Raw genomic sequence first — 11,552 nt, forward strand, 5'->3', positions numbered from 1 at the left:
GCGTGACGCCGTGACGTCAGCGCGCCCCGACGTCAGCACGCACCCGCCGGGCAAGTGAGGCCAAACGGCGGCGTCGGGAGGAGAGGGCGAGGAGCCGTGGCGCCCCCTGGCGGTGGAGGACACGGGGGACAGGGGAGGAGGAGGAGCCGTGGGAAAAGCAGGGGATGAATCAAATCAGAGCCAAATCAGGGCACATAAAGCGAAAGGAGGAGGATTTCTAGGAAAATCAGGGGAGAGGAATTCCGAGGAAAGAAAGGAAAAATAACTGTGGAAAAAAAAATAATGCAAGGAAAAAAATATAAATCCTGGGGGGAAAAAAAAGGAAGTAAAAATTCCGGGAAATGGAGAAATCAGCAGGAAAAATCAGCTCGGGCGGGATGGCGGCGGGAGCTGAGCTCCAAGAACCACCCAGCCCTGCTGGGGGCGCACAGCCCTGGTTGGAGTGCTGGGCATGGCCAGGGCTGCCTTCCTCCCTCCCCGTCATCAGCATCAGCATCATCGTCACTGGGGTCCCCACCGTGGGGTCTACACCAGCCCCTCCGTTTGAGGCAGGGACCCCACCCCAACTCCATGGGATGCTGCACCCAGCCGGGACCCTCAAAGAACGGGCACACCTCCAGCAGCATGAGGGTGCAGGCAGGGAGCAGGAAGGATGAAGGAAGGATGCAGGTAGGGAGCAGGCAGGGAGCAGGAAGGATGAAGGAAGGATGCAGGTAGGGAGCAGGCAGGGAGCAGGTAGGGTTCAGGCAGGGAGCAGGCAGGGTGCAGGCAGGGTGCAGGTAAGGTGCAGGTATGGAGCAGGCAGGGTGCACGCAGGGAGCAGGCACGGTGCAGGTAGGGAGCAGGCAGGGAGCAGGTAAGGTGCAGACAGGGAGCAGGCAGGGTGCAGGCAGTGAGCAGGAAGGATGGAGGTAGGGAGCACGCAGGGAGCAGGCACGGTGCAGGTAGGGAGGAGGTAGGGAGCAGGCAGGGAGGTAGGGAGCAGGCAAGGTGCAGGCAGGGAGGAGGTAGGGAGCAGGCAGGGAGGTAGGGAGCAGGTAAGGTGCAGGCAGGGTACAGGTAGGGAGCAGGCAGGGTGCAGACAGGGAGCAGGCAGGGTGCAGACAGGGAGCAGGCAGGGAGCAGGCAGGGTGCAGGCACAGCTCCTGACACCGATGGGTGTCCGTCTGTCCAGCCCATGCATCTGTCCCCACTGAGATGTCTCCATCTGCCCCCTCCGAGCATCACCCCCATGTCCCAAACGGGCTTTGGGATGGGCTTGTGTCCCTGTGCCAGGACAGGCAGGAAGGCAGCAACCCTGCCCACGGGGCACCCTGACCCCGTCCTGCTCCCCAAAGCCCTAAAGAACAACCACGAACAGTCCGGATCCTGGGAAAACATCAGCATTTGGGTTAAACCCCACCGGGGGGGGGGGCACAGATAACGGGTTTTAACCAAAATCACTACGTCTGCCCGCAAAAGCAGCCTCTGACCACCAACCTCCTCCAGCCAAACCCTGTCCCGGACTCGCTGTGCCCCGCGAACCGCGGCCTCGGGGCCCTTTCCGGGCACTTCTGCCCCGTCAGCAGCTCTGCGGTGCCCGAGGGGGGGGGACGTATCCCAGGGTGGGCTGAACCCCCTTGGGGTGCTTGGGGGGGGGGCTCCTGGCAGTGGGATGAAGCTGGGTGGTCCCAACCCCTCGATGCTGCAAGTACAGGGGATGGGGGGGACCCCCCCTGGCTTTGGTGCTGGGGGGTGCCCCCCATCTGTGGCACCCGTGCTGCACACTCCCACTCCCAGCGGGTCCTGGAGCCACTCATTGCTGTGTGTGTGTGTTCCCCCCCCCCCCCCCAAAAATCACCCTTTTTCACCCCATCCTGGCAGATTTAAAGGCACAAACACCCATTTTGGACCCCAGGCGGCACCCCAGGGTGCCCCCACCCTCTGCGCCCCACTTAGCTGCAGTGAAGGGACAGGGATAACGCTCCGGGTCTCCCTCTGGCTATGGGGTCTCTGATGTGGGGGGCTGAGAGCACGTTTTACCCCCACACACATTGGGGGTGGGGGGTGTTAGGGCAGGGAATAACCTCTCTGCTCCCCCCCACCATAATAGGAGGGGAGAAGAGGCCACCATGTGGGGACATGAGAAGCAAAGGGACCTTCCTGGCCCAAACCTTAGGACAGCAAGATGGGGTTTTCCTATTTTCCTCCATCGTCCATATTCTTCCACAGGTTTGAGCTGCTTGAAGCAGCCAGAGGAGGGCAGGGATGAGGGTTTGTGGGGTACATTTGGATGGGGTGGGAATCGCTGCTCCTTGTATGCCAGGGCCATTCCCAAACTCATTCCCATCATTCAGCTCCAGAGTTAACACCCTCCCTTGTGCTTCCACCTGGAGCTGCCCCCAAGCCTGGGCCCTGTGCCCACCCCTAAGAGCAGCCTCTGACCTTAAATACACCCCCCCCCCCCCAAATCCAACCATAATGATTGTGGCCTGAATCCAGTGGGATATATATAGGTCCCACTTCCCTGGGAAGGGGATGTGGAGCTGGGAAACCCCCATCTGCTGCTGGGGAGAGGAAGGGCTGGGCTGAGTCAGCTCCCCTCGAGGAATCCTGTCTGTCAGCAAACACAGCTCAGCCCCAGCACCCACAAAACGCTCCCGGGTCCCATCCTGCCCTTCCCATCCATCCCATGGGAGCGATGCCGTGGGGTTAACCCTGCACCCCAACACCATGGCATGGGCTCAGGGTGGTGTTGAAAGCCCCTCATCCCATGGGTATCCCCCTCGCCGGCGATGCTGGGTGCATGCAAAGGGAGCGGGATGCAGGGCTCCCCCATTCCCTGCGGAAATGCCTCTTCCAGCGCTGCCTCTCAAGTGAAGTGCTCTCAGGAAGCGTTGTTGAGGGTGTGTTTGCTTTAAGCAGCTGCTTCCCAACTGCCCACAGGAGGTTTTGGGGGGCCCCAACGGTGGGGAAGGGGAGCCCATAGCAGGAGCGCCCCAATGCCAGCAGGATGCGGGTGGGCGGGGGCAGGAAAGCCGGATGCATCCCTCGGCCCTGATGCCGGTGGCCGTGAACTCCTGCCTGGATCAACAGGAAAGCGGGAGCGCGACCCCAAGCCCTTATCCCGGTGCTGGCCACATCCAGCCCTCTGCTCCAGGAGCTTTCCCTATGGATTCCCCATTGCAAGACACCAAAGTACCCCTAGGTGCAGAGCGCAAGAGGAGACACAACCCTGGATGCTGGATCAAGCCCAGGAGCATCCTGGATTGAGGATGAAGGGTCTCCATCTCCCCTTCCCACACATTCCCAGGCATGGGGACCCAATCATCCCTCCTTTAGTGTCATCCCCCATGAGGGACCCAAAACTGCACCCCCCCCATCAGCTCCCCCACTCACACAGAGCTCCACGTCACCTTTTATTATTAATAATATTAAATATACAAGCTGCTTTCTATGCTTTTCTTTAAATAAACTTCTTTAAATGACTTTGTATAAAATATTCCAACATTTCCTTGTATCAAAACCAGGAGAAAATAAAAAGGCAAAAATAAATCCAACAACAGCTTAAAGGCAAGATTCCCCCCCCCCTTTCCCCATGGTGCAAATCAGTGCTTCCACCAACAGCCTCCTTGCTGCAGTCAGGGCTTTGCTCCTGATTTACACCAAGTCCCTTGCACTGGAACCCCCTCCTTCTGGCAGTCATAAATACACACACATACATACATACATATATATATATATATATATATATAAACCACAATTAATAGTAATGCTTTCTTTAAAAACAGTTTGGTTTTGTCCACGTTTTCTTCCATCATATAAAAATAATACTTCAAAACCCAAGAGCAGCGCGGGCCACGCTTCACATTTGGGGCCAGAGGGATGCAGGATGCGGCCCAAGCCCACTGTTGTGGGTACCACCGGGACTGGTGCACCCCAAACCGGGCTATTCCCTAAGCCAGGAAGCGGGGCTGAGCCAAAAAGCCCCTCACTACCCAACTTGGGCATCTCCATCCCATACATCCCCATCGATCCAAGTCATTCCCAAGCCCCATTTCCCTTCTTTAAAGCGCAGTCACAAGAGGAAATCCAGTCGGAGGCGAGGCCAGCTCGCATCAAGAACCCTGCAAGGGGGCAGGAGGGCCCCCCCCTCAAATATTCCTGTGGGATAAAAGGCTTTGATTTGCTCTATTACAAATAAACCCCTCGCAGCACACCGAGGCCAGCTCGGGACCGGGACCGGAGCCGGAGCTCCGGTGGCAGGAGGACGAGGAGCAGGACGGTGCCAAGCATCACCCCCAAACCCATCCCCATGCAGGGACACGGGCACTGGTGGGCTTTAAATATTCACAGTGTGAGGGTTGCAGTTGTGAGTTGGGGTTGTGCAGCTTGGAGGGGGTCCAGGTGACTGCCACCCCCCCCCTCCCCATCCCCAGCATCCAGGATGCTCCAGATGAAGCCTTGGGAAAGGCAGGATGAAGTGATGAGTGCTGCTCCAAGCCCCGCCATGCTGGGGTGGGAGAAGATTCATGGAGCTGATCCCCTCCATCTTCAGCCAGCACTGGCCATGTCCAAGCAGGATCCATCCTCATCATCATCCCACATCCAACACCCCCAGCATCCCGCTCAGCACCGCGGCCTCACATCAGCCACTGCCACCGTCCTGAATCCCTTCGGAGCCCGGGGGTCCCCACTCGGGGGGCATCCCCCCCCCATCCTTTTGTCCCTGCCAGGGAGGTTTGTGCAGTCTCTGGGGCGAGGGAAGAGGGAGCATCAGCATCATGGCAGGACCGCAGCGGGGCCGGTGCGCGCCGACCCTTCCTGCACACAGCAAGGAGCATCCGGATCCAGCCCCCGAGCAGCTTCACATCCCACCTCGGGCCCTGCGGGAAGGAAGGGAATGATGAGTGGGAGCCAGGGAAGGCGGCGTGGGGAGAAGCACATCAAAACCACAGGAAGAAATACACTCTATATATTAAGGAAGTGCTGGTAATGGATTAATGGGCTGCGAAACCACAGCTGGCAGCACTGGGGCGCCGACCTGGGACTCTCCCGGTCTTCCCATCCCCATCCATCCCCTGCCGGCAGCCGAAATTCCCTGCCCATGGCCGAGATTGGGCATGGTCCAGGGACTCGACACCATCCCCATGGGCTTGGAGCGGAGCCCAGCAAGGTCCCATCCAGCCCCTGCTCACCTCAGAGGTCCTGAGTCTCCAGGTCTGGACATTCCCTTGCTCCCTGCAGTGCCCTGCAAGGGAAAGCCGAGGGGGGTTAGGGCATGGTGGGGGCCCCCAAAGCCTCCCCAAGCAGGATGGCATCGCACCCACCTCCTCTCTGGCTCCTCGGGGTCACGGTCTCCATCTTCCAGTGGCCGCTCCAGGACCTGAATGAAGGGAATGGGAATGGGGAGGTGAGCCATAGGGAAGGGGAATGGGGAGGTGAGCCATGGGGAAGGGGAGGGAAGGGGAATGGGGAGGTGAGCCGTGGGGAAGGGGAATGGGGAGGTGAGCCGTGGGGAAGAGGAATGGGGAGGTGAGCCATGGGGAAGGGGCTGCAATGGGGTGTGGGGGGGCTCTCACTGCACCCACACAGCACCCTCCCATCCCGCTGAGCACCACTGGTGTGTCCCCATCTTGACAGGATGAGGAAAGCGGGGCTCAGCCCACACAGAACAAGAGCCAAGCGGGGACACCGAGGCAGGAGACGCTGCTGGGGCGCAGTGGGGGGGTCCTTACCCTGGGTCTGTACTTGTAGAAGAGCAGCCCCCCCATGGCCAGCAGCACGGCCACCGCGCTGGCCACCGTGATGTAGACGAGGGGCTCCCCATGGCCCTCCCTGGCGGGCGGCTCCTTCCTGCGCTGCTCTGTGCTCAGAACAAAGCCAGAGTCAAAGCTGGGCCCGGCACCTCCATCCTGGGGCTCCCGGCGCCGGCTCAGCCCCCAGCCCCGCGCCCCGGGGCCCCCAGCAGCTCGGTCCCGCAGCCCCGGGGCCATCCTGGTGAAGCGGAGCTGGGGGATGAGCTCCATCCTGGCTCCGCCGCTGCTGGGGGTGCTGGTGTCGAGGAGGATGGAGGCTCCCTGGTGCTGGGCAGGATGCGGCAGGCGGGGACCAGCCGCTGTCCCGGTGCCACCTTCCACCAGCTCTCTGTCCCCACGCACGATGGGGACGTCCAACGCTGCCAGGCCAATGGTCCCGGCTGCATCCAGGATGGCTTCGGTGCTGTCGGCCGGAGCTGGCTGCTGCATCCCAATGGATGGCACCGACGCAGCGTCGCCTACCCCGGCAGCCAGGACCTCCCCGGTCCCCGAGCCGCCGTCCGTGTTACTGGGGGGCTGTGATGGGGCGTCTAAGTCAGTGAGGGTGGCATGGAGGAGGCTGTAAGGGAGCCGGGTGCTAGCGGGTGCCTCCTCGCTGCTGGCATGGGTGGCAGCGGAGAGGGAGGGCTGGGTGGCAGGAGGGAGGGCAGGGGACAGGCAATTGCAGTCAGGATCTGTCCCCACACCTGAAAGAAGCAGAGAGAAGAGACGGCCGTGGGGTCAGCAGCCTCCAAGAGGGGCCCAGCCAGCCGATCCAAGGTCGGGGGCAGTGTCCCCGTCCCTCCCCGTGGGGAATCAGGTCAAACAGCCACCCAAACCAGAGCCAGGAGAGCAAAGGTGAGGCAGGGAGCAGGCAGGGAGCGATGGGGCAGCACAGAGACGACAAGCACCAGACAGGAGGAAGCAAACCCGCATCTCCGGGTGCCCCGAGCCCATGGCAGTGGGTTATCCACGACCGACAGTCACGTTTAACATCAGGGACACGGCACAGCTCCAGCACACAGCAAGGCATCTCCTCCATGGGCATGCAGACACAGGACAGCAACACGGGGCTCTTCCACCCCAAAACGCTCTCCCCGAAAGGCTTGGTCAAGGGAAACCGAGGCAGGGGGCAGTCGGAGTGACACAGGTCATGCAGCACGTCGGTGGCAGAGGAGTCCCAGCGCCTCCATCCTCCGTGTTAACACTCATCCCATGCACTGGGGCTCCGAGACGGAGCCAAGCCCAATGCCTCCAGCCAAGCCGATGGAGATGCCTCCTTGCAGCCCTCAGCATCTCGTTTCCAGCAGGATTCAGCCCAAATCCCAACTCCAAAGGGCCGCCAGCCCCTTCTCCCAAGCCTGGCTCAACACGGACACACCAAGGCCACCCCTTGGGGACGGTGACGGAGACAGGACCAACGCAGACACGAGCCCACGGCGCCCGCGTGTGCCCACGGACAGGGACACGCGGCTGTGAAGCTGCCCCATGCAGGTGAACCCGAGCCCCCCCCCAGCCCAGCACCAGGCAGAGACAAAGCCTCAGAGCTCACCTGGGGAGGCTCCAGCTCTCCTGGGTGCCAGGCAGGCCCTGCGGTAGACCTGGCTGCAATCCCGCTCGAAGGTCTCCTGGTTCTGCAGGAGCTGGTTGATGTCCTGGAAGAAGTGCTTGACCAGCACCAGCATCTCGTATGGGGAGGTGGTGAACTCCTCGAAGCACATCTGGGAGAGCTGCAGGAAGAGCGGTGCTCGGCATCAGCTCCACAACCATGCAGAGCACCTGGTGGCACCCCACCACCACGGGGTTCCATGCTGCACCCAGGGCAGGGTTTGACCCCTCCACGGCTCCCTGTGCCCGTGCACCCACCCCAGGATGCTCTGGACACCCCATTTATAGAACCATAGGATGGTTTGGGTTGGAAAGGACCTCAAGATCATCCAGTTCCAACCTCCTGCCGTGGGCAGGGACACCTCACACTGACCACATCACCCCAGGCTCTGTCCAAGCGAGCCTTTCACTCAGGGATGAGGGCTCGGACCACTCCCCCGTGGCTATGGCATGGGACACCGCACCTTCCTCTCCTCTTCATCCTCCTCCCTGATGCAGGGGTCGAAGCTCTCGTCGATGTGGCTGTACATCCTGCGCACCATCTGCATCTTCTTGGCGTTGGAGGAGTTCTCCTTGAACTCCGTGCGCTCCAAGATCTTGCCCAGCAGAGGAAAAGCTGCTTTCACGTAGCAAACGGAGTCATTCTGTGAGGACACAGACACCCCACACACACATAAAGTGAGATTGGCTCTGGGATGGGCAGAGCAGCACCCCCCATCCCGCTCTGCCGTGGGGAAACTGAGGAACAAAATGCCTTTGCATGGCCCTGCAGGCTGCCTAAGCTGGGACTCAACAGCTGCCTACAGGCAGGATGGGTCCCTCCTGGGCTGCCATCCACCAAAGGGGACAAGAGAGAGGAGATAGGGGACCCAAGGACATCCCCCCGGCCATGCACCAGCCAGCCCTGGTCCCTGTCCCCTTGTGTCCCCAGCAAGGAGCCACTCACCAGCTGCATCTTGTTGATGAACTTGAAGGAGACTCTGCCCGGGTGCTGCATCTGGGTGTCAGCCTGGAAAGACAGAGCAGGATGCGACCCCATGGGGTGCTTATCCCTGCAAACAGGGATAAGCACACTCCCTGTACCAAGGACGCCTTCCTCCTCCCACCCTGCTTCTCTTCCTCCTCCTCCTCTTCCTCCCAGCATCACAGCAGAGCCCTGCTTTATTCTCCTCCACAGTGCTAAAGCCAGGCTGCAAAAGAGCATCCCACCATGCAGGAGGTCACACATCCCATGGGAATCACACCACCGCGGGGATCCCCCCCACCATGCCACGACCCTTTCCGATGAGGGGGTCCAACACAAGCTCCTTCTCTCCGGGCCGATATTCCAGGCTGGAAATGGTAAGGGCTGCCAGAATTGCCGGCCGGAATATCGGCCCGGAAACAATTGCTCCATTATCCTGTAGGGGCTGGAGCAAGGGGATGGCTCCTCCACCAGCGGGAAGAGGAGAGGGCTGCAATCCCCAGCAGCAAAACCACCCCTTCCATTCAAACCTGCTCCATCCCCTTTCTCCCTGCAAGCACGCAGCCACTTCCCATCCCATGGGATTACAAAGCAAAGGCTCCCCCCGCCTAGGGACAATTTGGGCAGAGGAAGAAGCCGTTATCTGCCATCTCCTGGCACTACAGCTCAGTGCCTGAAGAGGAAGAGGTAAAACCGAGCCCGGACACAGCGGTTACAGGCTCGGGGTAAAGGACCCCTCTCGCGGCACAGTGGAATTTAATCTGCGACAACCGGTTAAATCCCTGCGTGCCCCCAATTCCCGGCTCTCCCCTGAACATCAGCACGATTCCCACACTCGGGGGTGAGCCAAGGGCCAGCACAAGATACGGCCCCAACAGCCGGGATGGGGCCAGGAGGAGCCGCGTCCCTGCGGGATGGGTGTGAGCATCCAGCGCTGCCCCTATGGACCACGCAGGGTGGAAGGCACCCGTCGCCAAAGGCACCCATGGCCACAGCCTGGCTGGCTCCATCCATCGCCTGGCCAGCGGCCCCCCTCGCTGCCTGCCACCCACCCACAGCCCTGTTGCCAGCCCAGCTTCCAGGCAAGCAGCTGGACTCAGGAATGCAGCCGGATTCCTCCGCTTAACCCCTGCGCAGCCGCCCGGAAAACACCCGTCCCCTCCACTGCTTCCCCATCGCTCCTGCCTCATCCAGCCCCGTTCCCAGCCCCGTTCCTGCTTCTTCCCCATCGTCTTCCATTTATCCCACCAGCACTTTTCCACAGCTGCCCACGATAAAAGCACAACTGCACAATCACCCCCCCCCCTCCCAGCACCCGCTTATCCCTTGTGCCCACGGATGCTCAGCTCCTGGGTACCATCATTTTGATGCCGGAGGTGAAAACCAGCAGATTTGCTCAAAATCAGGGCTGGTTTGTGCCCCATCCCGTGGCACGGTGCAGGGAGGCCACTCACCAGCTCCTCCAGCTCAGCCAGGTGCCGCTCGGTGATGATCTGCTGGCAGTATCTGTTCTGCTCCGTCTCATGGATGCTGCAGAGCAGGAGGATGAGGAGGGAGGAGAGCAGGGTGCAGCGGAGCAGGCACACCTGAGCATGGCAGAGCAAAGGCTTGGAGCAGCGTTAACCCCCCCCCTTTCCCACCCACCCCCCCTCCCCTTTGCGATGGATTTGACCCCGATCCAGCGGGATAACCCCACCGTGAACCTTCAGCCCCATTCCCATCGCTATCCTGCTATTTTTAGGAGCGTCAGGTCAGCAGGGAATTTCCCAGCGCCCAGCGCAGGGGCTGCGTGGCCGGAGCCTGGCGAGCACAAGCCTGGCTGTGGCTCTCGGCCACTTCCACATTCCCCATCCAGCCCTCATCCCGCTCTCCCACACCATTTCTCCAGCTCCCCTGCACATCTTCTCCTCCACCCCGGCTCCGGGGAGCCGCCTGACGCACCGACCCACCCAGCCCCAAAAATCCTCTTCCCACCCTCCGGACCCCCCCCAGCTTCCAGAGCCTGCACCCGCCGGGCTCTTTCCATGCAGCAGCCCTGGCGTCGCCCCAAATTCCCCTCCCAGTCCTCCTGCAACGAAGCGGGGAGGCCCCAAATCGTGGCGGGATCACGGTGGGCAACGGGGGCTTGTCCCGGGATGAAGACCCCCGAGGTGGGGATGGAGCAGACCCGCGGGGTGGGGGGGATGATGCGTGCCCCCCCCCCCCCTCCGGTGCACCGGCACTGAGAGGGTGCCTGGGTGATGGAGGGGGGGAATTTCCCTTGGAAGTTGTCCAAAATCCTCCCCTCTTGTGAAGCTGCCAGATGCCACCGCCGAGACACGGCCACGGCTGGCCGGAGCCTCACCCCACCGGGACGGGACGGGCTGGAACCGGGGCCTCCCCCCGCCGGCTCCGGGAAGCGAGATCGGGCTTGGAACCGAGAACCAGGGGCTTCACCCCTCGGCTCCGGCAGCCGGGGCTGGAACCGAGAATCGGGAGGGGGCTGGAGCCTCACCCCGCGGGTCCATGAACCGAGCCGGGGCTGGAGCATCCCCCCGCCGGGAGCTCTGCCCTGTCCCGCGGCGTGACCGTGTTACGAGGGGACCCCGCACCGGGATAACGGGAAGGGCCGCCGTACCTTGGCTCCGAGGCGGGGCATGGGGGCTGCCGTGGGGCCGGGGCTGCTGTGGGGCCGGGCGGAGCGAGCGAGGCGGCGGCGGGGCCGAGCGGGGCCGGGCTGAGCCACCACCGCCGCCGCGCTCCCCTTTATAGCGCCGCGGCAGCATGTGGTTTATGAGAATGGGCTGGCGCTCGGCCCCGCTCGGCCCCGCTCGGCTCCGCTCGGATCGGATCGGCCCCTCCTCGGATCGGATCGGCCCCTCCTCGAATCAGTTCGGCCCCTCTCGGGTCGTGTCGGTTCCTACTCGGATCGGGTCGGCCCCGTTCGGATCGGATCGGTTTCTCCTCGGCTCAATTCATCGCCTCCTCGGATCGGGTCGGCCCCTTCTCGGATCAGTTCGGCTCCTTTCGGATCGGGTCGGTCCCAATCGGATTGCCTCGGCTCGGCTCGGCTCGGCTCGGTTCGGTTCGGCTCGGTTCGGTTCGGCTCGATAGTGCGCCCCGCCCACCCCATCCTCTGCGCTGTGGTATATGCACATGCATGTACACGGGGTTTGCATATGTTAGTTCATGTATGGTCACCTCTGGACATGTGGACCCATGTG

General features: G+C 61.9%; 1 protein-coding gene across 2 annotated transcripts; it reads right to left on the minus strand.

Annotated features, from left to right (window-relative positions):
• Positions 1-3,385: 3,385 nt before the first annotated feature.
• CSF1 (colony stimulating factor 1) lies at positions 3,386-11,124 on the minus strand. Of its 2 annotated transcripts, none has more exons than XM_057404685.1 (9): positions 10,967-11,124; positions 9,804-9,935; positions 8,332-8,394; positions 7,850-8,029; positions 7,330-7,507; positions 5,718-5,845; positions 5,310-5,365; positions 5,178-5,230; positions 3,386-4,865 (listed from the first exon to the last, which is right to left on the minus strand). In XM_057404685.1, exons 1-8 carry the CDS (start codon positions 10,985-10,987, stop codon positions 5,179-5,181), a joined length of 810 nt encoding a protein of 269 aa, XP_057260668.1. In that variant the 5' UTR covers positions 10,988-11,124; the 3' UTR covers positions 3,386-4,865; position 5,178. The 2 variants fall into 2 exon arrangements, with proteins under 2 accessions (XP_057260668.1, XP_057260658.1); XM_057404675.1 differs by having other exon boundaries at positions 5,718-6,484.
• Positions 11,125-11,552: the final 428 nt, after the last annotated feature.

The sequence above is a fragment of the Pezoporus wallicus genome, unplaced genomic scaffold (genome assembly GCF_028554395.1).
Source record: "Pezoporus wallicus isolate ANWC-B61680 ecotype Strahan unplaced genomic scaffold, APGP_CSIRO_Pwel_v1 contig_5863, whole genome shotgun sequence".
Taxonomy (NCBI): domain Eukaryota; kingdom Metazoa; phylum Chordata; class Aves; order Psittaciformes; family Psittacidae; genus Pezoporus; species Pezoporus wallicus.

Excerpts from the sequence above, each read along its gene's own strand:
- CSF1 (XM_057404675.1), bottom strand. The coding sequence starts at position 10,987 with ATGCCCCGCCTCGGAGCCAAG. Across the intron at positions 8,030-8,331 it reads TCATCAACAAGATGCAGCTG|AATGACTCCGTTTGCTACGT; the intron begins GTGAGTGGCTCC and ends GTGTCCTCACAG. Across the intron at positions 6,485-7,329 it reads GAGAGCTGGAGCCTCCCCAG|GTGTGGGGACAGATCCTGAC; the intron begins GTGAGCTCTGAG and ends TGCTTCTTTCAG.